At 44.1% G+C, this 27,040-nt stretch overlaps 1 protein-coding gene across 2 annotated transcripts; it reads right to left on the reverse strand.

The window, feature by feature from the left end:
- Positions 1–26,819, reverse strand: Crebl2 (cAMP responsive element binding protein like 2). Of its 2 annotated transcripts, XR_003713102.1 has the most exons (6): positions 26,556–26,819; positions 9,834–10,031; positions 7,857–8,001; positions 6,785–6,821; positions 961–3,134; positions 1–929 (listed from the first exon to the last, which is right to left on the reverse strand). XR_003713102.1 is itself a non-coding variant. In XM_028781050.1 (5 exons), the coding sequence occupies exons 1-4, from the start codon at positions 26,568–26,570 to the stop codon at positions 6,808–6,810; spliced, it is 372 nt and encodes a 123-aa protein (XP_028636883.1). In that variant the 5' UTR covers positions 26,571–26,819; the 3' UTR covers positions 1–3,134; positions 6,785–6,807. The 2 variants fall into 2 exon arrangements, 1 of the variants encoding a protein (XP_028636883.1); XM_028781050.1 differs by having other exon boundaries at positions 1–3,134.
- Between the last annotated feature and the right edge of the window lie 221 nt (positions 26,820–27,040).

The following is a 27,040-nucleotide window of genomic DNA, read 5'->3' on the forward strand; positions in this document are numbered from 1 at the left end:
TTTTGGTGAAGATACTTTATTTTTCATAAAAATATAATTGTACAATGCTCTTCTGAGGAAAAAAAGTCCTTCATTTGCCCCCAAATACCATGTGGTTTAATCATCTCTCGTCTTTTAAAAAACAAAATATGTATTTTAATATTTGTAACAACATGTAGCTGATTTCTGTGAAATATAGTATTTATTTTTGTTGATTTTATTTGCCTTTAACTAAAAGTGAAGCCCAGCTTAAATCTGTTTTCTATCAAAGCAGACCCACTGCAGGTCAAAGATGACAAAGTTACAGATGTGACGCTCGGCGCTGTCCACAGGCAGGCAGTGGCAGGGACTGCTGCACTAACGTTCTGACTTGGCCATCACAGGAATAGTTTAGATAAGGACAGAAAACAAGTTTAGAACTTCACCTACAGACTAAAAGCTGACCTGACCAGATCAACTCCATATTGCACCAGTTGCTCCAGTATGTGGGCAGTGGATGCTCAAGGCAGAGTTGGATTGGTGTGAATGTGCACATATCTTTTCTCCTTAATCTCTGAAATAAAAGGAAGAAGGAGCCAGGCTCTGTTGACAAGGCACTTGGCCTCTTCCTGCCCTAGATGCTGGCCTTGGGCTCTGTCCTCTCAGCTTGCTCTCCTCTGGGAAGGAACTGCAGTTAGCCTGCAGTGCCTAAGTGGATGGGAGTGGAGAAGGAGACGCTGCAGTGGTTGGAATCAGAACATCGATTAGATCACAGATTAGGGAGAAGGGCCAGCATAGTACCCAGAGCAATCGGCATGTCCCCATCAGATGCTGAGGGCCATTATCTTGGTTTGATACTTCCAAAACACTAAAGAGATACAGACCTTGAGAGTAAACTCAAATTATAATCAACATTCACTCCAAAGTCCATCTCTTCTGCTTGGGGAGGACCCTGCAGTTACAAGCACAACCTGGGGAGGACCCTGCAGTTACAATTACAACCTGGGGAGGACCCTGCAGTTACAATTACAACCTGGGGAGGACCCTGCAGTTACAATTACAATGTGGGGAGGACCCTGCAGTTACAAGCACAACCTGGGGAGGACCCTGCAGTTACAAGTACAACCTGGGGAGGACCCTGCAGTTACAATTACAACCTGGGGAGGACCCTGCAACTACAAGTACAACCTGCAGAATCTTCAAGCACAGTGCAGACATTCCACCGAGGAGCCACATTCATCCTGGAATGTTTGCTTTGAAAACAATTTTTTCCCCCTGGAGAATTCAGAAGGTAACAAACAAAGCAACATAAAGTCATGGGATGTTCTACAGAGTAAAAGTTTATGACTGAGTAGACCAGCTGAAAGAAGCACACCCATTACAGTCGGAACACTACATTTAAAACACTTGAGTTCTGAAGGGCCTGAATACCACAATCCTTTGTCTCCATTTACAGTCCTAAGAAGACATTAAATACCCTTAATGCCCATTTTTCTAAAACACAGAGAGCCCTAACAAGCTGGGCAAGGGCTCTGTCGGTGGTCACACACACCTACCATGGAGATCTGAGTTAGAAGCCTGTGCTCAAGGGATCTTCAGCTAATGAGGGGCATCTGTTCAAATGCCTGTCAAGAGATCACAAGCTACACAGTCCATCTCATGTTCCACCTCACAGACAACCTTCCAGGCATGTCTAAACCACAGCTTATAGGCTGCACATGCCTCAGAAGAGCTAGGAATGTGGCCTAGCACAAAACTGTAAACTCACTTACAACATTCAATTCTCAGGCTTCAAGTCACAACGTCAAAAGGTTGGACATGCCTGTTGACTATGACACCTCCTCTTCAACTGCCAGTCTGTAGCAAATACTTCTTTTTCTGGAAGTCAAATTCCTGCTTCATCAGAGGAACAATTGTAATTAGCAGCAACAGAGAACACATCTGACAGAACTAGAGAGAGAAGCGAGTGAAGTAGACATTCCTTGTCTCTGAAGCGCTCCTACTATGAGCTCTGCCCCTCAAGCACTGTTCCATGCCATGTGCACGCAGCTGTAAGGGAGCCATACAGAGCCACATGCCTTCCACATACCCGCCAGGACCAGGCTGCAGTGCCGGGCGCAGCTCAGGATGGCCATCCACAGTGGGCACAGGCTAAAGCAGGTGCAAGCACACAGTGGGCTTCTCTCTGGCTCAGAACACATTCATAAGGACACTCGTGTCAGGAAAGAACTGAGTATTCTGCCAACAGCAACAGCAATAGTGTCACCAGCAGAGTGGCCTGTGCTTACACAGGAAGGCAGATACTCAGTCTCAGCAGCTACGTTCATTCTGTACTCTTCAGAAAAGTGCCATGCCTCAGCTGAGTGCACAAGCAAATGTGTGTGCATGTGGACATTCAGCAGAACCATGTCACACACATACTGCAGGTTAAAGTAATGGATGCCACCAAAAGGTTACTTCTCACTTAAACATAAACTGTGGCTAATTATTCTCCACGCATGGATTTGGCCCTAGCCAGCTTTCATAAATGCAGTCAGAGGGAACAGCAAAAAAAGGCTGTCAGGGGCTTTGTGTTGGGTTTTGTTATGTACATTCTTTAAAACAGGCATATCACTATGGGTTATAAAAATAGAAGTGTATATATCTGTTAATACATACTCACAGCTTATGCTGGAATGGCTCACAGACAATCAAACATTACTCAAGTAAATATAAAGGAGTAATATTAGGTCCATAAAGGCAGAGAATCACAGGAGACAAACACCCTATTTGGTGTCTTTTTGTAGGGTGATTAAAAACATGAAAACAAGTAACAACTAAACACACACACACAAATCCATCAATTACATAGGACAAAGAGAAATTAACCATGAAAGCCATAGGGCTAAGGTGCAAACGTGCGCTTCCATCCACTTCCTCCACTCCCACGGTCTTGGGCATCACAACTTGTTAATCACCGTGGAGAGCAACAGAGCAGGTCTGAAGAAACCCAAGTGTTGCACAAGGACCTTCGGGACGCAGCATCACACATTTTGGTAGAAACTTTGGGTTTACAGAGATGCTTACTGAGCAGTAAGCGGAAAATGGAGCCGAGAAGCAAAGTCCTGCCCATTCATCCTCCATAGACACTAGGCCGCTGGCTCTGACCACTGACTGCATTTCATATGATCTTCACCCTGGACAGAAAGCAAACGCAACAACATAAGAATGGTTTTGGTCAATGAAGTTTGCTTAATCAACTCTAAAATTCATGAATTTGTGTATGTTTGTTCATTCATATCTATCTTTCAACTGTGTGTGTGTGTGGTGGCACACATGTGGAGGTCAGAAGACAACCTTAAATCCAGTGTTTACCTTCCACCATGTTTGAGATAAGGTCTCTTGGTTGCTTTTTGATCATGTATACCACGGCTGCCAGCCTATGAGCTTCCAGAGATTTTCCTGTCTCCGCTTCCCATCTGGCCATAGACGTGCTGGGTAGCACAGAGCATACTCCTGTGCCTGGCTTTCTGATTCTGGTCCTCATGCTTTTCTAGAAAGCATTTTCCTCACTAAACTATCTTGTTAGCCCATTGTAAATGGTTTCTAGTTTTCTGAGACAGGGTTGCTGTACAGTTTCTCAAACACTCCTTGTAGCAGAGGAGGACCTTGAACCTCTCTTGTGAGGTACTGCAATTACAGTGTGCACCACCATACCTAGCTACAACTCATGACTTTTTTCTTCAGGCTAATATACACAGGAAGGCCGTGTGTTGTCGTAACTGTTTGATCTGACTCTGTCAGAGGATGGCCTGGAACTGGGCAGCTATGATGGTTCTACTGACAGAATCAAAAATCACCCAGGAGAAGGCCTTGTGGGGGATACTTTGTTCCACTAACTGATGTGTGAAGATCCACTCTGGGTGGCACCATTTCTGAGGCAAGGGACTGGACAAAGGGAATTGAGCAGCAATTTTGTCCAGTCCTCACTTTGCTTCTTCCTGGGGATGTGACGTGATCAGCTGCCTCGGGCTCCTGACTCTGTGACTTTCTCATCATAAGTTCTTCAAACTGCAAGCTAAAATAAACTCTTTTCCAGTTGCTTCTGTCAGGGTATTTTATCACAGCAACAGGAAAAGAAACTAAGATGTAGCCCAGGCTGACCTCGAAATCTTGGCAAACGTTTTGTTCCAGCCTCCTTAGTACTCAGAGGGGAGGTGTGAGTCACCATTCTCAGCTAGTGAGACTTTTAAAAGCGATAGATAAATAGCTGGGTGGCACACGCCTTTAATCCCAGCACTTGGGAGGCAGAGGCAGGTGGATTTCTGAGTTCGAGGCCAGCCTAGTCTACAGAGTGAGTTCCAGGACAGCCAGAGCTACACAGAGAAACCCTGTCTCGAAAAAACAAACAAACAAATAAACAAAAAAGCAATAAATTATAGAAAATGAGTGAATTTGGTAATTTTCACAAGTTTAATTTAGATTAAGGTCCAATGTTATCTACTAAGTTATTAAAAACCCAGTTCCCTTAATTTCATAACTTTTTTAAGCGATAGGGTCTCATGTAGCCCAGGCTGGCCTCAAACTCAGTAATTAGTTAAGGATGATCTTGAACTTCTGACCCTCTTGCCTCTACCTCAGTCGGTACCCAGTGTGGGCACATTTACTTTACTTACAACTACTGCAAGCCTTCCTAGACGATAAGAACAAAGAAGAAAGTGCCTGACATTTTCATCCTCAAGCTCCTGGGTGACAGATTACACACTTGACCCTGAGCATTCTAAACTCTTCAGTATCTTCAGTCAGCCAATGTGTGTAAGACACTAACCTCGGTATCATATCATAGAGGAAGCTGAGCTCACTGTGGGCCACCCGCCCGCAAAAGGCTCCACGGTAAGTATTCTTAAGTGAAACAGGTAAACTTTCACACGCCTAGAGCTGAGAACATGATCTTTTAATATGATGCCAAAAGATGAGTGACAGAAGATAAAAGAAGCTAACTAGATTTCAAAAAAGTTAAATCTTTGTATCTCCAAGGACACTATCAACAAAGTTCAAAACTGCTGCTAGAGAAGGAAAGAAGCCTGCAAAGCATGGCTCGGAACAGCTGGTGCCAGAGCAAGGGCAGCCTGTGGACATCTGTATCCTAGCTCACAGGAGGCAGAGAAAAAGGATGGCTGAATTCCAGCTTGGGCTAGATAGTAAGACCCTGATACAAAAAACACAAGATAACACAAAGAAGCCTCAGCAACAGAATAAAACCCTAAGTGAAACACTGGCAAACTCAAACATGTCTCAAAAAAGAAAAAAAAAGTATACAAATGGCCAATATGCCTAAGGAACAAAACGATTCAGAACCAATGCTCTAAGGAAATGCACACTGCAGAGACGGTGAGATAGCTTGGTTCAAGTGCTTTCCATACAGTCCTGGTGACCCGAGGTTCATCCCTAGAACTGACATGATCATAGGAGAGAACAGACTCCACAAAGTTGCCCTCTGACCTCCACACACCTCTGTGCACATGTACACTCTATCATGTGCAAACAGTAATAATAAAAACATGAGGAAATATTACTTCGTGCTCACTAGGAGGGCATGGATACTGGGCAGGTGGCGCAGACCTATAACTTTGTTACCTGGGAGGGGAGGCAGAGGTAGAGGGAGTGCAGGAAGTTCAAGGTCAGCATGGGAAATCTGAATTCTAGACCACTGGGGCCATATAGCAAGACTTATCTTTAAAACAAACAAACAAACAAACAAACAAACAAGTAATTACAGCACTCAGGAGGCAGAGGTAGAAGGATTTGAGTTGAAGGCCAGCCTGGTCTACTGAGCAAGTTCCAGGACAGCCATGGCTACATAGAGAGACCCTGTTTCAAAAACCAATAAATAAGTAAAATTTAAAAAATAAAACAAAACCCAAAATAGGGCTACCACAGTGGCATATGCCTGTAATCCTTGCTACCAGAGAGGCCGAGGCAGGGAAGTATCACTTGAGCCCTGGAATTCAGTCAGTCCCAGACAACAGAGTGAGACCTCATCGCTCACAAAATAAAATTCAGTAAATAACCAGTATTGATGAGATGTAAATAAAACCACTGTTAGTAAAAATGTAACACATTTTGACGGCCATAGGAAACAGTTTAACAGTTCTTTAAATGTTAAACAGAATCCACATGGCCCAACAGTTTGTCTCCAGGTACAGACACAACAGAGCAGAGCAGAGCGACTGTGCTGGCACGCACCTGGAGTGGCAGTCCCAGCACCTGGGAGCTGAAGGCAGGAGGATCAGGGTTCAGGCTATCATCAGCTATACAGTGAACTCAATCACACCCGACCCCCAAAATGTCAAGCCCAGACACAAACGCGTGTATACACACGCTCACGGCATCAATGTTGACAAATGCCCAAACGCCATCAGGTGGAAACAGAGGGCTCTCAGTGGACGGTGGATAAACAACTGTGGTATGTGCATCTATAAAATAATGGACCATAAGAAGGAATGACACTGGGATACAGGTAGACTGTGAGGAGGTTAAAGGAGTCAGATGCACAAGGTAATAAATCTACAATGGATCAGCTCACTGGGGTCTCAGGTCAACGGTTGCAAAGGGCTGCTGGGGAAGGTCAGAGGACGGAGTGTCGAATGGTCCAGGGGTCTCTCTTAGGGTGATCATATATTCCTAGTTAGAGATGACAGCTGTGTGACACTGCGAGTATACCAAATGGCTCTGCACTGTTATTTTAAAATGGTTGATTTTTTTTGAAGTTTTTCATTTCATGTTACATGAGTTTTACCTCAACAAAAATAAAAACAACTCTGGACTGGGGATATAGAGAACTTACCCATCATATCTGAAGCCACAGGTTCAATTCCCCACCACTGCAAAAGAAGAAAAACATCTTCAGTTACAACTTACTGTAGTAAAAGTCTAGACTTGTGAGACTAGCCTCTGGAATTACATTGTGAGCCACTAGGAACTCACCCAGCCGTTCTGCTCTCTTTCCTCTCTTTTCCCTATTTTGGTTTTTATCTTGGGATTGAATGCAAGGCCTAGAGCAGTGGTTCTCAACAGATGGGTCTCGACCCTTTGACGACAATCAATCTCCAAAGATATTTACATTATGATTGATCTTTTGGTTTGGTTTGGTTTCTGTTTTTGTGTTTTGTTGACAGGGTTTCTCTGTGTAGCCCTGGCTGTCCTGGTCTTATGTAGACCAGGCTGGCCTCGAACTCAGAGATCCACCTGCCTCTGCCTCCCAAGTGCTGGGATTAGAGGTGTGCGCCACCACCGCCCAGTTTATGATTCCTAACAGTAGCAAAGTTACAGTTATAAAGTAGCAACAGAAATAATTTTATGGCTAGGGGGTCACTACCACCTGAGGAACTGTATTATAGAGTCACAGTATTAGGAAGTTTGTGAACCACTGACCTAGAGTATACTAACCTTTAACACACAGCCTATTGGTAAGCTATAGCCAATAAAAATATGGTTCTTTAGCATTAATACTGGAATAAACATATAAGCTAAATGTTAAATTACCTTGTAAACTGTAAGTAAAAGCAAGCAAAAGACAGTAGCTTTAACACTGAGGATCACTTCAAATGGACAGACTACCATAGCATTCATCAGCTGCCTAGATTATTCTCTTTGACACGGTATCTTTCTATGAAGCCCAGGCTGGTCTCCAACTTGGTATTTCCCTAGTGATGGCAAAGCAGGTGTACGCCACCTCACCCAGCTATCAGCTGGCTTTCATTTCAGGATTTAGGATCCTCTGACAAAACATTTGCTGATTAGCATTTTACAAATGACATTAGTACGTTACTTATTTCAAGCCACACTGCTTAGTGGTCAACAAACATTCTACCTTGGGATGCTTGCTTAGCAGGAAAGCTGCCATAGACAGTACTCACACGAAGTGGTGTTAGCGTCTGTCTTCCCAGCTTTGGGATGCCTGCTTGAGTTCTGCTGAGACTTGTTCTGCTCCTCGCCAGTGAGTAGGGCCCTTATTTCAGAAGGGATTTTCCCTTGGTCCATTGCCATGCACCATTGCTTGTACTGAAATATTTAATACACTTAAGTAAAACGCTAAGTCAGAATTCAGGCAGCACATGTGGAAATCCTAGACACAAGAGCTCTCCTGTGGGCTTGCCTGTAGCTCACTGCTATAGCACTTGCTTAGATGCTGCATATGTCAGGCCAGCTGGCCCATGAGCTTCTGAAGACTGCGGTTACTGCCCTCTATCTTGCCGAGGAACACTGGGATTACAGATGGCACTACTATACATCGAGCTATGTGGGTCCTGAGGTCTGAACTGACCTCAAGGTACTTGGCTCATTGAGTCATCTCCTCAGCCCTGCAGGGTTTTTGTTTTATTTTTAGACACAGTCTCAGAGTCCAGAGGATGGCCTTGAACTCCTGATCCTCTTGCCTCTATCCCACAAGAGTAGGGCATGCACCACCATGGCCAGCGTTATTACTTTCTGAAGAACCAGTTTTGCAACAGTCATGGTACTACCTCTTTCCCTACCTGTCCCCTCATCCCTGAGTGCAGTGGAAAGGCTTATTTCTACAATCCCTGTGAACTCTGAATGAAGCATGCAGAGTGAACTCATGGAAAAGCAGACGGCAGTCTCCCAGTCAGAATGTGACTGCTGTGCAGCTTTCTCCACAGAGCAATACATCCTTCTGGATCAGTACATAGGGATGTGCACTGTGACTTTGGGGGGACAGGCCCTAGATAACCCAGGTACTAGTGATCTTGCTCAGCCTTCTAAGTGCTTCTCCAAACTTGGCTGCACTGTGACTCCCCTGGCGTGTCACACGTAGTCTCCTATGAACACAGCGTGACTCGGATCTAAACCTGCTATTGCACCTCCTCATGTATTTGGGGGTGGGTGAGACAGGGTCTCGTGTATCTTAGACTGGCCTCCAACTTACAGTGCAGCTGAAATGACCCTGAACAACTTCTCCTCTTCCTGCTTCCATCTCCTGAGTGCTGGCCACAGGATGTGTCATCACCTGTTCATGCAGTGCTGACATCGAACTCGGGACCTCGTGCACGCTAGAGAAGCTATCTCCCCATCCTCTGTAATTTCTCATTACACTTCCTACAGTGTCGTGGGCATGCGTGTGGGGGTCGGAGGAAAACCTGCAAGCACTGGTTCTCTCCAGCCATGGGTGGGTTAGGGGATAGAAAGACGGTCATCAACCCTGCTGGCAGGCACCTTGATCTGTGGGGCCATCCTGTTGGCCCTCTGTACACCTTTATCCTTTTCTTTTTAAAAATGGAATTCTTGGGTTTTTTTTTGTTTATTTGTTCAATTTTGGGAAAACTACAGCTTTTTAAAGGTTTGTTTATGAGTACTTTGCTTACATGTATACCTGCACACCAGAAGGCGGCACGAGATCCCATCATGGATGGTCACAAGCCGACAACATATGGTTGCTGGGAATTGTACTCAGAACCTCTGAAAGAGCAGCCAACGCTCTTAACCACTGAGTCATCTCTCCAGTTGCCATTTTTTCTATCATAAAAATCTGTAATGTTGCCACCAGCACTGTATTAAAATGTGTATTTAGACTCATCTGGTGGTGGTGTTGCACACCTTTAATCCCAGCACTCAGAAGGCAGAGGCAGGAGGACCTCTGTGAGTTTGAGGCCAGCCTGGTCTACAGAGTGAATTCTAGGACAGCCAAGGATATAGAGAGAAGCCCTGACTCAAAAAACAAAAACAAACAACAAGCCTACAATGTGGTAAAAAAGATTCACATCCTTTTCAATGTGTGCCAATTGGGTGGCTAAGGACTGGGGTAGCTCCTGTTTTGCTGTACCCTCATGGTCTGCCATGTTAGGATGGACGTTTTCCCTGTTGCTGAAAGACTTTACCATTTCCAGTTCCTCTCGGAGTGCACAGATAGCTCTTTCCCGACTGGATACCAACTCCTCCAAGTACTGGTACCTCAGCTTCTTCCTGGCCCGGCATTCTCTCGCACTCTGCCGGCTTCGCTCGAGTTTTGCTTTCAAGTCAATTTTGGCTGGCTTCCGTCCTCGTTTTCCAGGCTTCTTCACTTTGCCTCCAACCACCTTCAGCAAGAGAGAGGAAACAACGTTTTCCTTTTAGTCTTCTTTATGGAAAACAACTATGGTTGCCTATTGGCAAAGAGGATGTTTATAAACAAGGAAGAAAGCATAATCCTGTCTCATCATCCTTCTGAGTCCTCATTTTTTCCACAATTTTAATACCATGAATTTGAGATTAGGTAGACAAGCTTTTACAAATTCTTCAATAATAATAAAGTTTAAATAGTTTAACAGTAAACTCTATAACCCATATGAATATGGATATTTAAAAAAATAATATGTCTTAAATTGTGTGTGTGTATAGGTTTGTGGGTGTGAGAGCAATTACCTATGGAGACTAGAGGAAGGTGCTGGATCCCCTACAGGGTGAGTCACGGGCTGCTAGGAACTTTCTGAAGCAAATGCTGGCATCTGAACTCATTTCCTGTGCCAGAGCAGTACCTGCTCTTAACCACTGAGCCATCTTGGTAGCCACTATAAATAATGTTTACGCCTTGCAAAAACTATATTAAAATTAAGTAAAATCATTCAAAATCCTGGGCTGGAGAGATGGTTCGAAGGTTAAGAGTGTTGCTCTTGTGGGGATCTAGATTTGACCTTCAGCATCCAGCTGGTTGCTTACAAACATCTGTAATGGCAATTCCAGGGGATCTGATGCCCTCTGCTGGCCTCCTCTGTCACTAAGTATGCATGTGGTGTACAGACATACATGCACTTATACACAGAATATAACAAAACAAAAAATTTAATTGCCAGGCAGTGATGGCACACACCTTTAATCCCATCACTTGGGAGGCAGAGGCAGGCTGATTTCTGAGTTCGAGGCCAGCCTGGTCTACAGAGTGAGTTCCAGGACAGCCAGGGCTACACAGAGAAACCCTGTCTCGAAAAACCAAATAAATAAATAAATTAATTAATTAATTAAAAAGTAAAAGTTTATCATGATTTTTAAAAAAGATCTTATTTTCTGTGTATGGGTGTTTTGCCTACAGAGTTTGTGTAGGACAGTGTGTGTCTGTTGTCTGCTGAGATCAGAAGAGAGTATTGGATCCTTTGGGGCTGGAGTTACAGACAGTTGTGAGCTGCCATGCAGGCACTAGAATCAAACCTGGGTCATCTATAAGAACAAGTACGCTTAACCACTGAGCCATTTCCCCAGCCCCAGTTCATCAAGACTTCCACGTAAGAAAGTTAACAAATGAGGACTTCCTTGCTTGGCATGGCAATGAACAGGTTTGATCTCATGTATATATTCAAGGTTGTTTTGTTTTGTAAGGATGCTACTGGGAATTTATTCATTGCTTGGTGCAAGGCAAGTTCAAGGGGTCAGGGAAGGTCAGTGGAGTGAGAGAAGAGGGAGCACAGTCCAGCCCCTGCTGGTGCCTGTTGCTTGCAGCAGCTTTCCAGTAGTTTACTAGTGTGGGTGGGTGGAGCTCTGGCCTAGCATCACTGAAGCCTTGGGCTAGCTGGTGGTGCTGCCAGCTCAGGACAGCATCCTGGTGTTGGCCTGGCCAGAATGGATGACTGGCTGCTGCTTCACAGTTCAGGAGTGAGGCCATGGGAGAGCAGGCTTCTGGAGGCCTGGGGGCATTCTGCTGAGTCCTCAGGAAACTCCAACACTGTGGCCTTGGATGAGAGGATGGAAAGAAGCTGGCACACCTGTGGCCAGGGTCAGCCTGAGGGGGACCCCAGTGCAAGGGCGTGGTTTCCCCTGGGTACTTCCGCAGGAGTTGTAGCTAGATGAGGCGCCTAGGTGGCAGGTCCTGGTCATGAGATTCTAGGAAGCTGCTGTGCTGTTGACACCTGAGCAGTGCCTCTCCTCCCTTGGCTTAGGCACAAGGTCAAGGTCATGGGTGGCAAGTCCTTGGGCCCTGGGCTGTGAAGCCCATTTACAGGGATAAGCCACTACCTGGGTGCATGCATACTTACTCCCTTTTTATTTTCAAGATTTTAAAATTTACAATTATATAAAATATATAATGCCTACATTAAATCATATGTACATATATTATTATGTTTCTAAGCAACTTAGCTATAAGCTCCCTCTACAAATGTACTGAGCCCATAGGAAGACAGAAGATGTCCCTGAAGTTTTCAGCCATTCTGTCCAGCCTCTAGAGACAGGTAATTACCGGCCCACTAGCTCAGGTTCCCACCTGCTCCCACTGGTGTCACAGACAGGCTCTTCAGATCTGCCATTCGCTTACTGCCTAGGCACAAGTATTAGGAGACTGGCAAAGGAATGTAAACTTCCTCACGGGTTAGTTCTGAAACCAAGTCGCCTTGGAGGGCACACTTACTCCAGCAATGCCTTCATACCTTCCTTGGGGAAGGCCTGTTGGATCCAGTTTTTACAAAACCCTAACATTGCCCTACTATGTCACAGCTCCTTAAATGTTTCCACAATTAGACTCTCCATCTCTTTATTTGACAAAACTGAATGATTCTTCATTTTCTCTGAAAACCGCCCTCGGAATCCAATGCCCTCTTCTGGCTGTACTTGTAGGCAATGCATGCACTTCATGCACATACATGTATATAAAACATAAATATTTAAAAACCCAGCTACTTTAATACCTTTCCCTGGTAAGTTTCAACTTTTCAGAAGCTGGTCTGTGAAAGCTTTTAGATCTGTACCATGTGTTTATATTCCAGTATAAGCATACATTCCTCAGAACGCTTTCCAGGGCCAAACATTTGTTAGACATTGAAGAATGGTTTCAGTGACCTCAGCATTATGGAATTTTAGATGATGTTTATATTTAATAAACTATCCAAGTTTAAAACAATAGTTTGAAATCATCCTGCTTTAAATTTGCAATTGCTACAGTTTTTAGAAAGCAATTTATAGGTCAGGGACAAAGCACAGAGGTAGAGCACTTGCCTCGCATACACATGCACTATATAGTGCCAGGAATGGTGGAACATGCTGTATTCAATTCAGGAGGCTGAGGCAAGAGGACTGCTTTGAGTTCAAGATCAACTACAGCTACACAGACTGTCACCCTGTCTCCAAAGACACACACACACACACACACACACACACACACACACACACACACACACGGAAAGACAGAGGGAGGGAGGGAGTAGAAGAGAGAGTAAAGAGGTATATAGCTTGTGTCTGTTAATCTCAGCACTCAGGTAACTAAGTAAGCTCAGGAATTTGAAGGCAGCCTGGGCTTTCTTCATAGTGAGACCTTATCACTAAAGTTAGGAAGGAAGGAAAGGAAGGAAAGGAAGGAAGGAAGGAAGGAAGGAAGGAGGGAGGGAAAGGAGGACGGAGGGAGGGAGGGAGAGAGGGAGGGAGGGAGGGAAGGAGGGAAGGAAGGAAGGAAGGAAGGAAGGAGCCTGGAGAGATGACACAGAGTAACAGTGCTTGTTGTATAAACTTGATGACCTGAATTTAATTCCTGGATCCTATGGTGGGATGGAAGAAGACAATCAACTCCTGAAAAGCTGACCTCTGACCTCCCTATGCAGGTCCTGTCACACACATGTGCCCTCTTCATTTCTCTTTTCTTACACACACCACAATAACAATTCTTAAAAAGAAAGAAAAGGCAATCCATGTGACAGGGCATGGGGTTGGCAGCAATCCCACAGTGCTACATCCATTGCCTTACATACTGTTGCTCTAGTTAATTCAGGGATAGCTGCCTTTGAGAAGCCAGCAAGACCACAGAGTGTACAGCAGTCTCTGAATTCTGAATTAAATCCAGCACAACCATTACAAAAATCATAAGTATCTATTTAGATTTCATAGCAAAATATGTAATTACTGGATTTCATTTATTTTGCTTTTTGTATGTATGGGTATTTTGCTTGCATGTATGTCTGCACAGGACTTGTGTGCCCAATGCTTGTGAAGACTAGGAAAGGGTGTTGGGTCCCTTTGGAACTGGGGTTAAAGGTAGTTGTGAGTGCTGAGAATCAAACCTGAGCCCTCTGGAAGAGCAGCCAGTGCTGTTACTTGCTGAGTTGCCTTTTCAACTCCAGGGATTCCTTTCTTAAAGTTGAAGGATATAGAAAATTAATCAGGAGGTTCTGCACTTTATGTTACCAATACAATCAGGTTAATACCATATGGCCACTACTTCTCCAGTTTAATTGCTTCTGCAAAGGCTGAAGTGTCTGCTTTTCATAACAGCCTCAGGTGTGCAACTAAGTACATCAGTGTTGTAGGGAGTTGTTAGTATCAGAGGATTGTTGTACATGACCTGAAGCTTTATAACTCATTACAGAAGTTTGGAAAACCAAAGTATTATACAAATATAGGTTAGTATATCAAAGTATTATACAAATATAGGTTAGTATATAGTCGCTTTAACACCTGACCTCCGTGCATTTCAATGGCCATTCCTGCATTTGGGCAGGAGATGTTAATAGCATGTACTGGTCTTGCACAGGACAAGTTTGGTTTCCAGCACCCACTTCAGGCAGCTCACAATCACCTGTAACTCTAGCTCTAGGGAGTTACAGCTTCTGTGGGAATGTGTACACACACGTGCACCCACACCCTACATCCACCCCAACACATACACCCTCCCATATATGTACACCCCCCCATACAAAATTTTAAAAATAATCTTTAAAAAAAGTATTAACATTGACTAAGTTTCTTTCTCTTTCTGGCTAGTCAGGACAGTCCTGCTGGGATTTACAGATCCATGTCTGTTAACTAAGGTTATATCATCTTTTCCTGTAGCTGGGTGGTCGTGGCATAGTGGCATATGCCCTTTACCCCAGTACTAGGGAGGCAGAGGCAGGTAGATCTCTGAGTTCAAGGTCAACCTGGTCTATGGAATAAGTTCCAAGACAGGACTACACAGAGAAACTCTGTCTTGAAAAACCAAAACTAAAAGTCCACCCCCGCCAAAATCATGCTAAATATTTATTACTGTATACTCAGAATTATGATATTATCCTAGGTATTTACTTTCTAAAAGTCATGACATTTAAGCTTGACTTAAAGAGAAAACATTGTTTTTGTTGTTTTTTTTTGTTTTTGTTTCTTTTTTTGTTTTTTGAGAGAGGGTTTCTATGTGTAACCCTGTCTGGGAACCTGCTTTATAAACCAGGCTGAGTTAAACCTTTAACTCACAGAGATCCACCTGGCACTGCCTCCTAAGTGCTGAGATTAAAGGAGTGTGCCACCAGCACCTGGAAAAGTATTTCTTAACAACCAGAGGAGACTAGGAAATTAAAAAACTACTTTGAGAAACAAATTATACTGTGATTATAAAAATTAAAAAAAAAACTTTAAGATAAACAGAATACCAAATCTTATGTGATGTAATTGACTGCTGCTCAGAGGACTTTCCACACATAAACATTAAAAAGAAGGCTTTAAAATCAATAACCCAACTTTCCATTTTCAGAAGCTAGAAGGAGAGCAGACAAAAGGAGCCAAGGCGAAAAAGAGGCTGCAATGAACACGAGCAGGGAGCTCTTAGCGAGGCAGCGAGGCGGGCTCAGGGACAGATGTTCCTCATAGACCTGTGACAAGGAGTCTAAATATTATATATATAATCATCAGAGAAAACCAGCTTCAGGCAACTTCATTAGTAAATTATACCAACATTTAAAGAATGAACATTTAGGCTGGGCATAGTGGACCATGAGTATAACCCAAGCACTTAGGAGGTATTATTCAAAGTCAGAGTTAAGACCAGTCCATTGTACATAAGCTCTGCCTCAAAAACCAAAACAAAATAATTAACACTAACCCTTCACAAACTCTCTCAAGAAACCTAAGAGGAAAGAACATTTCTCAATTCCAATGAGGCTGACACTAAAAGCAGCCAGGGATGTAATTCTAGAACACAGGAAGTAGAGGCAGGAGGATCACATTCAAGGCCAGGATGGGTTACATAGTAAGACTCTGTCTCAAAAACAAGAAAAATGGGCTGAGGATGTAGCTCAGCTGCTAGAGAGCTCACCTAGCTGAAGCGTGAGTTCAACTCCCAGCATAACATAACTGGACATGCTGGCACATGTCTGCAATCCCAACATTTGGGAAGTATAGGTGTTGGGCCCCATTTTGGCTTGAGACCTATCTCAGTCACTTCTGGATTGGGGTGATTCAGCAAGATCTGTTTGGCCCTGCCTCTGTCCTGCCACCATTGCTAATGTAGAGCTTTGCCAGTGGCCCTGTCAGTCACCCCATACCCTCTGTCACCCTTCCCTGTCTCTTACATCATCTCACCCCACCAAAATCTCCCTCCCTATGCTCCGAGTTCATATAAGCGAGAGGCTGAAGCAATAAAGTTGTGGTCCTGCTTCGACAAGACTCCTGGCTCAGTGTGGTTGTTCACCATCCCACTCACCTGGACCTGCTGGCAAGGAGCCAACAAATAGGCAGAAGGATTGGAAGTTCAAGGTCACCCTCATCTACATACTGAGCATGAGGTCAGCTTGGGCTCACCTGACAGGAAAATCACTGGTTCTTGCTGGCTTTAGCCTGACTGAGAAAATACGAGCTCCAGGTTCAGAGAGAAATCTCCTGAGTCAGAGAGTGAACCTGCCTCACAGAACTAAATGGAGAGTGACAGAGAGGGTGATTACGTGTGCAGCTGCACACACATACATGTACACTGACACACAAACAGGTCCCCAAAGCAAACAGTAACAAAACACAAAATGAATGGATAAAACCTATTAGACAGATTCAGTAACATATAAAAAGGACTCCACTCCATGACTAGCAGGGATTTATCCTCGGAATAAAGACCACTTTAATATCTGGAGATCTTTTATAAAACATCGTATCAACAGGAAAAAGAGAGAGAGAGAGAAAGGGAGAGAAGGAGAGAGTGTTCAAGGATATCCTGGGCTACATGAGACACAATGTCAAATAAACAACCCCCCCACCCCAATCCTACCTCCATATACTCAAGGGTTTTTTTCAAGATTCAGTTTTCATTTTAATTATAGGCTTATCTACTTCCTTTACATAAACTTCAAACACAGCCTTATCCAAATGCTAAAAAGTTACAATTGTTTTGTATGGTGTAGACTATACAATAAAATCGTGCACACACACACACACACACACACACAGATTATCTCTGTAGACAGATGTCCCAACTGCTGCCTTAGAAGCCTGCTCTGGGGACAGACCCTTCCCAACCAAGTGTGCGATTAGAGAGGTGACAGAACAAAGCTGAGCAGAACCTAAGTGATAGACAGGCGGGAGGAGGAGCTTCAGTAACCCTGCTCACCACCAGCTCCTGTGATGATGGTGCCAGGAACACAAGGAGGTAGCTGAGCCTAGAACATCCTCTTCATCCATGGGGATGATCTGTACCACTTGAGAGGCAGTGACAGCCTTCTCCTCTTGCGTTCAATTGCCAAGGGAGTGGCCAAGGCCAAGGAAACAAACAGACTCATCCTCTGGCTATAAGTCTTTCCTCCATCTGTGTCTCAGCATCTCCTCAGCTTCACCTGGATTCTCAAATTCTACATGTGTACAGATGAGGATGCATCCTTTCTATAGGCACGTCAATCATTTGAATTTTCCCAGAGGTAGAATACATTTCCTTGGTGTGCGCCTTGGTCACATTCATGTTGAGCCTCCCAGCATGCACTTCTGTGGGTTTAGCCTTGTCCTTTTTCAGGTGGCTTGGATATAGCCTGCACATGTCAGGCACTGAGGAGGTCTAAGGAGCCAGAGTAGCTGTGTACTGGAGTTTCTTGAGCTGCAGCTGATGCTGAACTGGTGCTGCTGCTTGTACCTGAAGTGTTGCACCTCTGTAGTCTTATCCCTGCCAGTTCTCTTTGCTCTATGCCTCATGCCCCTCCAGCTTTGGCGCCATCACTGGAGCAGACCTTGGGTTTGGTAGGAGCCCTAGTGCTGGGCTTTTCATTTCCTTTGACTCCTCAAAAGCTCTTTTTTTTTTATCTTGATAAATTCATTCTCTCCTTCTGAAGTGTTGAGCACAGCCATGGCAGCCTCACTTCTCTGAACTCCCACTACTAACTCAAGTCTCAGAAAAGATCCCTAATTGGCTGCAATTAGGCCAGAGAAGCATCATCCAGCAGCTGCCACCTCCTCATGCTCCTCTCAGACATTTTTTTTTAAACTCTAAGGCCTTTACATGATAAAACCATACAACAAAAAATACAGGGGGAACTTTCTCAATCTGATAAAGATAATCTATAAAACACCCACAGCTAACATCATAGTTGGTGAGGAAAGACTGAATGCTTTCAGCCAAAGATTAGAATCAAGACAAGGATCATGTCTTCTCTTACCAGTCTTAGTCAACAGGAAGAAAAAGAAATCGAAGGCAGTTCAGATAGAGAATGAAAACACCAAATTGTCTGTCTGTAGATAACACGATCTTGTATGTTGAAAATCCAAAAGAATCCACACAAAAACTATTAGAGCAAATGAATAAGTACAGCGAGGTTGTAGAACACAAGATCTACATATAAAGAGCCACTGTGTTTCTATTTTGTTCACTATGGAGGAAAATCAGAAGTGAAAATAAGAAAGCAATTCTAGGGTTGAAGATAGAGCACAGTGGCCAGGAGCACTGTGGCTCTTCCAGAGGACCCAGGTTCCATTTCTATAACCTACATGGTGGCTCATAACAGGTGAGTCACTCTAGTTCCAGGAAACCCAATATCCTCTTCTGGTCTCACAAGCAGCCAAAAAGATTACTCATTAAAAACTTTGTGCTTTAAAAACATTATCAAGGTAAGAAGACAATGCACATTAGAGTTGAAAAAATTCACGTCATGTTTAAGGTAAAGAACTTGTACCCAGCAAACTGAAGAACTCTCCAAAGTCAATAATGAAAAAGACAAGGTTGGCAAAGGCATTCACAGCATCATGCAGTAGGATGGGCCACTGGTTAACACTGGTGAGCTAGTGCTGAACTGAGTTCACACTAGTGTCCACGTCTGTTCTGACAAAAGCACACCACCACTGCCTGGTAATGCAGTGTCACACAGAGCAGGTTCTTCCCTCAAGATCCTCTGTGCTCCACGTACTCTTTTCTCCTCTGGAGCTCTGGCACCACTGATGGCTTCTCTGGTTCCATTTTTTTCTTTTTCCAGATTGTTGTACAGTTAGTAGTACACATATGCACCCTTTTCAAACTGACTTCTTTTGTTCGGTAATTCACATTTAAGGCTACCGGAGCTTTAAATAACTCCATGGAGCCTTTTGTGGCTTGGTATACTTTTTTCTATACTGAATAACACTGCATTGTATGAATGCTTTAGCTTGTTCATAAGACAAATATAATGAAATTAGTGGTGACTGTCATATAACCCTATAAACATACCAAAAAGCAAATCACATAATTTATATGTGAAGTGAATGCATGATGCATGAATTATCTTTCAATAAAGCTTTTATTAAAAACAACAACATGGGGGCAGACTACAGGGCTCACCAGTCAGGGGGCCTGGGTTCAATCCTTGGAACTCATGTGGAGGAAGGCAAGAACTTCCCACAATTTGTTGTTTGACCTTTCCTCTACCTGTGTGAAGTGGTATGTGTGCACCTCCTTCTTCTCAAGTGTAATGCCTTTTGAAAGTAAGAGGAGCAGTAGAAAGGGAAGAATCAATATGGTATAGGAAAGCTTATATAGTAGACAGGCTTCAGGAGTTCAAGGCCATCCTTAGCTATACAGCAGGGAGAAAAACCACATAGGCTGAGGACACCACTAGGCAGAGCATCTGGTTAGCATTCACAAAGCCCTCATCCCTAATACAGGATGTGCCACAGAGAACCACAAACATGAGAAAGGGTATTATGGCCAGTAGAATCCTAAGTGTTCTAATTAGGAGATTTAAAAGCCCAGGATTAAGATTCATCCAAGGGAGACAGAAAGAAACCAATCTGCAAGCAACAACTGATGATGAGATCTTGGATAGCACAGGCTTCAGCGAACAGCTATAGCTTCTGCAGCAAGCAGGCACATGACTATAGTTGTGTGTTCTTTAGGAACTTACTGAGTTTCTCAAAATCAGGGACTCTCATCCTCTTCCAAAGACTCTTAGAGAATTTAACTTCAGTCTTTTGAGAAACGAGAATAAACTTTTTTTTTCTTTGTTAAAGCAGGATGTGCAGGAGAAAGCACTGTTTGTAAACTGAGCCTTGAGTGAGAACCCTCTGTGCTATCTCATGACGCCACATCCCTTCACATAAACGCCTCTATCCTCATCATTTTCTCTCTCTCTTTCTCTCTCTCTCTCTCTCTCTCTCTCTCTCTCTCTCTCTCTCTCTCTTTCTGTCTCTTTCTGTCTTTCTTTTTTTTTTTTTTGAGACAGGGTTTCTCTGTATAGCCCTGGCTGTCCTCTCACTCTGTAGATCAGGCTGGCCTTGAACTCAGAAATCTGCCTGCCTCTGCCTCCCAAGTGCTGGGATTAAAGTTGTGCACCACCACTGCCTGGCCTCATCATTTTCAAGAGGAAATCCATTCCTTAAAAAAACAAAAACAACTTGTATTTCCATATTTTTATGTTGGCTATGTTCCCATGCTGGAAGTTTTTGTTGCTTTGGTTGCTTCTGGAATATCTTTTCTTCTGCTTAGCCTCCTCTTCTGGCTTTGGAACAACTTTTTCATTTTCAGTGAGGATCATCCCCGTGTGGCAGGACAGGTTTAAAGATGCAAGATGCATCCCGGATGCTTTGTTCAGTTGGAAGTGTGCAGTGTTGAGGGAATCTACGCCTGAGCCCTCAAGTTCAGCATTGCTCTCTGAAGTTTTAACCATGTGCAGTAAAAAATCAGCACTCTTCTTGGGCCACTGACCCTGTGTCCAGTCTTAGTGTTAGGCCTGGGCACAACTACCAACTGTATATTATACACCAAAATGGCACACATTGCTTCTTTAAAGTGCCATCTTTCAGATACTTGTAGCTTTTCAGATATGCAAATCTCTGATGGCCTGGGTAATTACATAGGTGATCTTAAAGTGAACATGAAGACTTAAAACTTTAAAAAAAATTTAAATTCTCCTCAATTAAAAAAAATTATTTTAGTTTTTTTATTCTTATGGATGCTTTGCCTGCATTTATGTCTGTGTACCACACTAGTGGCTGATGTCCTTGGAGGCCAGAAGAGGCACTGGAGTCCCCATAACTGGAGTTACAGATAGTTATAAGTCACCCTGTAGATGTTGGAAATTGAACTCATGTGCTCTTAACAAGGTGAGCCATCTCTCCAGTCACCAGATTTGAGCCTCTAGGTTTCCATGATTTTGTAAGGTTTCTGGGTCAAGAGAAGAGTGAACCATTTTCACAGGTCACCTCAGGCAGCTTGCAGGAAGAGGTAGAAATATATTTCTATGTTCAATATCCACTTTGGACAAATACTATAAAACATTATTTTGCCATCTTTTATACATTTATTTACATTTAAATGCTCTAGTGGTTTTGGGGTTTTTGTTTGAGATTGCCCAAGCTGACCTAAATTTACTGTGTATCCTAGAATAGCCTTGACCTCACAACAGTCCTGGGCCTCAGCTTCTCAAATGCTAGAATTACATCTCTGCCTTATAATGCTTATTTTTAAGACAACTCATTAAAAATCCAGTTATTGTACACCACTTTTATGAAGTGGGGCTGCAAAGCAAAGCAAAGCAAAAAGCAAAGTGGCACACTGTCTGCTGGGTATAGTACAGCTGTGTCCTAGCCACTGCCCTTCCCCACCTTAAAGAAAAGAAATGGCAGGAGAGTGTCTCTATGAGGCTCAGGGACTTCCCTACTGTGTGGCTCAGGACTTTTTTTTTTTTTAAACCAGAGTTTCAGAAAGCAAGAGAGAGTAACCACGTCTTCCTGCTGCTAACCTTTCTGCTAGTCTCTCCTGTCAGGATAAAGAAGAAAAATGCAGGCAGGCATCTGTAAAACCCAGCAATAACACCCAAATTCCCCTTTCCATCAAGGTCTACCCTGGGGCCACATACAGCTATTCTGTTTGACCCTGGAGCTAAGTAGTACTGTACAGATAACACAGTGTGGACCTTAGCAATGCCTAACTCGGTTCCACAGTCTATACTGACAGCGTGTGCTTCTCTGCCATCTATTTCTTCCACGGTTGGACATGGTTTGGCTTCTGCCCTATCACTCTGGGGAAACTGCTTGGTAGGCGTGGGCTTTTTGTTTTGTTTTTGTTTTCTATTTGAGGAGGGTTTCACATGTTCCCAGGCTAGCCTCAAAGCGGCAGTAGCCTTGAATTTCTTTATTTGATTTGACAGAGGGTCTCAGGATATAGCCATGACTGGCCTGGAACTTGCTACCTAGATCCACGTGCTTCTGCCTGGGACTGAAGGCTTGTGTCACCATGCATGGACTGCCTGGCCGTGAGCTCACAGGTGTGCGCCATCATGCCTGACCACACCCTCATTCCTCATCTCTGCTCTAGTTACTTTTCTAGTTGTCTGCCTCACCCACAGCAATCAAAGTTCCTTTAAAAAAGCTACAAGTTCGCACTCATGTCCATCTCTGCCGCTTACCACAGGCACATATTAGGTAACAAGCACTTGATAAATTAATGAACAAACAAGGAAGTGTTTCCAAAGCCCTTATAAAGCAAGACATCTTAAATAAGATTTCACCTAGGTTTCTTTTGCGGGGTAGTGGGGCTAGGGGGAGGAGGGGGAAAGGAAGAGTGAAACAGGATCTTACTTATATGGCTAGCCTTGACTTCCAGCTATAGCTGAGGGTGTCCCTGATCTCCTGGTATTCTTGCCTATACCCCAAGTGCTGGGGTTTCAGGCATGTGCCACCATGCCCGACTCTGGTTTCCAAATCAACTGTGAAGTACCCAAGTTCATGGACAAATTTTCTGTACAAGTTTGTGGACAAGAAAGTAGGCACATTAACATGTACTGTCAGACACTTGTGCAGATGCGCTAGCTCTTCCATCTTGGTGTTGGTGAAAGTGATGGAGGAGGAGGCGGCTAGGAACAGGAGCAGATTGCTGGCGTCTGTGAGACTCCTGTGTGTGGGGGGGTCCAATGTGGCAGAAGGTGGCTAAGGGGCAGTGGAGAGAATTTCAGGGTCTGAACGTTAGGGTTTTGTTTTCAAATTAAATCTTTTTACCAGCACCTGTTCTGAACTACTATAAGGATGGAGATCCTTGGTGGGTACAAAAGAGGTGAGCAGAGAGTGAGAAACCTCACGTCTACAGGATAGTGTGCACCACAGAGTGGACAGGAAGAAGGAAACAGACCCATATTAGCATTGTGGCCAGTAGCTGACCAACTCCTTCAGGGTGTCCTATACTGACAGGCTGGGTAATACTCTGTAGAGGTCTTTAGCCAGCTTTCAGACTGGCAAGAACACATCTGATTAGAACATTTCAATTTATTTGTTCAAAAAACACAAAAGTCAAAAATGAAAACAATAGCCTTCTGTGATTGAAAATAATATATCTCTATTTCTTTTCAAGACTGCAGGTCAAAAGAAAGGCTTTCAAAATACCACTTCTTCCTGATGGAAGATTTGGAGGCCTTGGAAAGTGACCTTTGTTAACGCGACAGGTAAGGACAAGCTGAAGTTCATTTTATATCCAATTATGCCCCTCTTGTCCCATCTGGTGTATAGCTGGGGCACTATCTAGTGTAAGTATAACCATGGCTACAAATGTCACTTAGCAATGACTAAAACAAGGATATCAGAACCCACAGACGTCTTTCTTTGGTAAGGCAATAAGGTCATGTTTGCTGAGTAATGACTGTGTGTGAGACGAAGTACTAAACACTCTTAGGTGTGTCATATCCAAGTCTGCCTAAGCAAGCCTCCAGGGACGGGGCTGACCTCACTTAAAAGACCAGGCAGAAGTTCAGAGAGCTTAGGCAACGTGGGAGTTTTTCCTTCTTTACTAATCTCAAGATCTAGGAAAAATCTAGGAAATTTCACTGCTTAGGCACTTTCCAAAGCCCTCCTTTCTAGGTGTTCAATCTAGCACCCAAATTCTACCATATGCTCTATTGTTTCCCAGCTGTGACAGTCTGTCTGGGCTGGCTGGTGCGCACACCTGGAGCGTATGACTTAACTTAGCCTCAGTACCTCTAGGCAATCTCAATGTCATTGTTTCAAACAATCACTACTAGCTAGCATCTTAAGGTACACTACTGTGATAGTTTGTATATGCTTGGCCCAGGGAGTGGCACCATTGGGATGTGTGGCCTTGTCAGAATAGGTGTGGCCTTGTGGATTTGGCCTTCAGTAGCCTTGTCCTAGCTGCCTGGGAGACAGCATTTGACTAGCAGCCTTCAGATGAAGATGTAGAGCTCTCAGCTCCTCCTGTACCATGCATGCCTACCTGGATGCTGCCATGTTCCTGCCTTGATGATAATGGACTGAACCTCTGAACCTGTAAGCCAGCCCCAATCAAATATTATCCTTTATAAGACTTGCCTTGGTCATAGTGTCTGTTCACAGCAGTAAAACTCTAACTAAGACAACTACTAAATAAAATTCTATAATACCCCTAACCTAACTATCACATGCTAGTTTCAGAAATAACCTCTATGGGCATATAACTGTTGGTAGAGTGCTTGTCTGGCATTCACAAAGTCCTATCTAGGTTCAATCCCTATGACCACATATAACCAAGTATGGTAGCACAAGCCTGCAATCCCAGCGCTGGAGAGGTGGAGGGAAGAGGATCAGAAATTTAAGGTCATTCTTGGCTTCACTGAAAATTTGGAAGTCTACCTAAGCTACAAGAGACTTTCTGAAGACAAACACCCCTCAAAAACAAACAAACCAAAAGACTGCATGTGATCTTTTGGTAAGTAAAGTATTTCAAAATCCTATGCTCTTTTGTTTGGCACTACTAGAGACCTTAAGAAAGCTGTTAAATACACCAAAGGTCTGAAAAAGAATATGACTGAAAATTATACATTATACAACTGAAAAAGTATGTGAAAGTCTCCAGGTAAGAAAGAAGACTGCTACATTCTTTCAGCATCCTTGAGATGCTGGGGAGATAATGGATATAGTTTGCAGACTTCATTTCAGAATCAACACTGAAAGATCAAGGTAGTAAAGACTGGAAAAATATTTCCTGGAAAACTTTCAGAACTCTCCCTTTCTATTTTGAAAATACCACTTCCTGTCAGGAGGAGTTTGTTATTTCATAAGCAGTTGGTTCTCCTAGGTGTGTCCAGGAGGCAGATTACAATGCTGGATTCTCCTTTCTACCACTTCTTGGAGCCTCCCACATAAATGAGAAGCATTAATAAAGAATAAAACAACCAGCGAAGATAAACTGGATTTTCCCCCTATCTGTCTGAGGATATGTGAAACAAAAAATTTAAGAGCAACAAAATGTTGTTAGGAGAAGAAAAAAGGGGGAGGGTACCTAAAGGAAAAAGCTCTTCCAAGGAATATAGCAGATTATGAAAAATTAGACTTTGAAAAGCTTAGTGAAGGAATGGCTTAATTTAAATAATGGCAAAATGTATGTAAGCATGAGGTTCCCACTGGACATCCTAGCCCTTGGCAGGTGGAAGAGGCAGGAAAACAGTTGAAGATCATTTTCTGGTACTGAGAGTTTGAGGCGAGCTTGGGCTACACACAATATCTGGGTCCACAACGAGGCAAATTTAAGTGTCTGATTCCTTAAAAATTAAAGGCCCAATTTCCACTCATCATAAGACATTAATAATCTCTCTGACCACTCCTATCTTCATGAAATGTGAAGCACGAGGAACATGAGAAGATGGAACCACAAATCTTCCCCATAGTGAGCACTATTTTATAGTCATAAAAGTAATTGCGCGGGGTTGGAGATTTAGCTCAGTGGTAGAGCGCTTGCCTAGCAAGCGTTAAGGCCCTGGGTTCGGTCCTCAGCTATGAAAAAAAAAATAACAACAAGAAAAAAGACAAAATAACGAAAAGTAAGTGCGCTAGAGATTAAAGGGGGAATAGATTAAAGGTTGGATATAGGACACAGAGTTGGATTAAAAACTGAGAAAACTACTGTTTTTCTAAAAGGTTTCTAGAGGTTAGATTACAGGCTCTGGCCTGATAGCAACAGGAGCTAAGCACTATTTCAACCAACCCCAGGAAAATAGCTCAGGGTTGGGGGAGTGAACTGATGAGATGAATGGGGCATTGAGTGAGGCTGAGGGAGGAAGGGAAAACCATCAAGGGTGATTATGCCTAGTTCAGGACGCATGAATTAATTTCTCTTAAATGGAAAACGCTGGGAGGGGGAAAAACAGGGCAAAAAAAAAAAAAAAAAAAAGGAGAGAGAAAAAAAAGCAGCGTAGTTTCTTCACTTATTTCGACTGGCAAATCAGATACTAGGGCTTGCACTCCTTGGAATCCCCAGCAAACTCGGTTACGCGGGTGTGAAAATTTTGCAAGGGCGAGGGCCCTTGCTAGAAAACTGCAGCCCGATGCTTCCCCAATGTCCTGGCGGGGTGCCAGGGGACCTGAGGCACACTAGTATCTATGGCAGGTGTTTCGTGAGTGCTCGCGTGGACTTCTGAACTGGGCGGCGAGACTACGTGCGGCGACAAGCAGGCGGCTGCGGCGGCCAGCCCAGGACTTACCTTGCTGTCATCCATCTCGGCAGACAGGCCGGCCCGGCCCGACGCCCTCCCGGCCCTCCCCGTCCTCAGCGGGCCAGGCCCGGCCCCCGCCCCGGGGAAGAAGGGGATATGGCTCTGACTGCCTCCTCCTTCGCCTAACAGTTCGCTTCCCTGAAGCCACGGTCACGGGGACCCGGACCAGTTCAGGAATGGCAGAGCGGACCCTGGAGGCTGCCCCAGGCACCTCCCCGCTCGGCCACCGCCTCCTCCTCCCGCACCATGACAGGCTCCGGGCGTGTTTACAGACGCACTGGCAAGCGGCCCAACCCGAGGGGGGGCGGGGCTCTGCAGGCCGATTGGCCCCTTCGGCCGCCATAGCACAGTGGCATTTTGGGAATTGTAGTTTTTCCTTGCAGAGTCTCTGCGTGACCGACTGGAAAGGGAACTACGACGTCCAGGTAGCCTCCGCTGTTTTCCTGTGGCCTAGCAGCGCCCAGGAGGCGGGC

This window comes from Grammomys surdaster, unplaced genomic scaffold (genome assembly GCF_004785775.1).
Source record: "Grammomys surdaster isolate TR1022 unplaced genomic scaffold, NIH_TR_1.0 373, whole genome shotgun sequence".
Lineage (NCBI taxonomy): Eukaryota > Metazoa > Chordata > Mammalia > Rodentia > Muridae > Grammomys > Grammomys surdaster.

Excerpts from the sequence above, each read along its gene's own strand:
- Crebl2 (XM_028781050.1), bottom strand. Across the intron at positions 8,002-9,833 it reads TCCGAGAGGAACTGGAAATG|TACAAGCAATGGTGCATGGC; the intron begins GTAAAGTCTTTC and ends TAAATATTTCAG.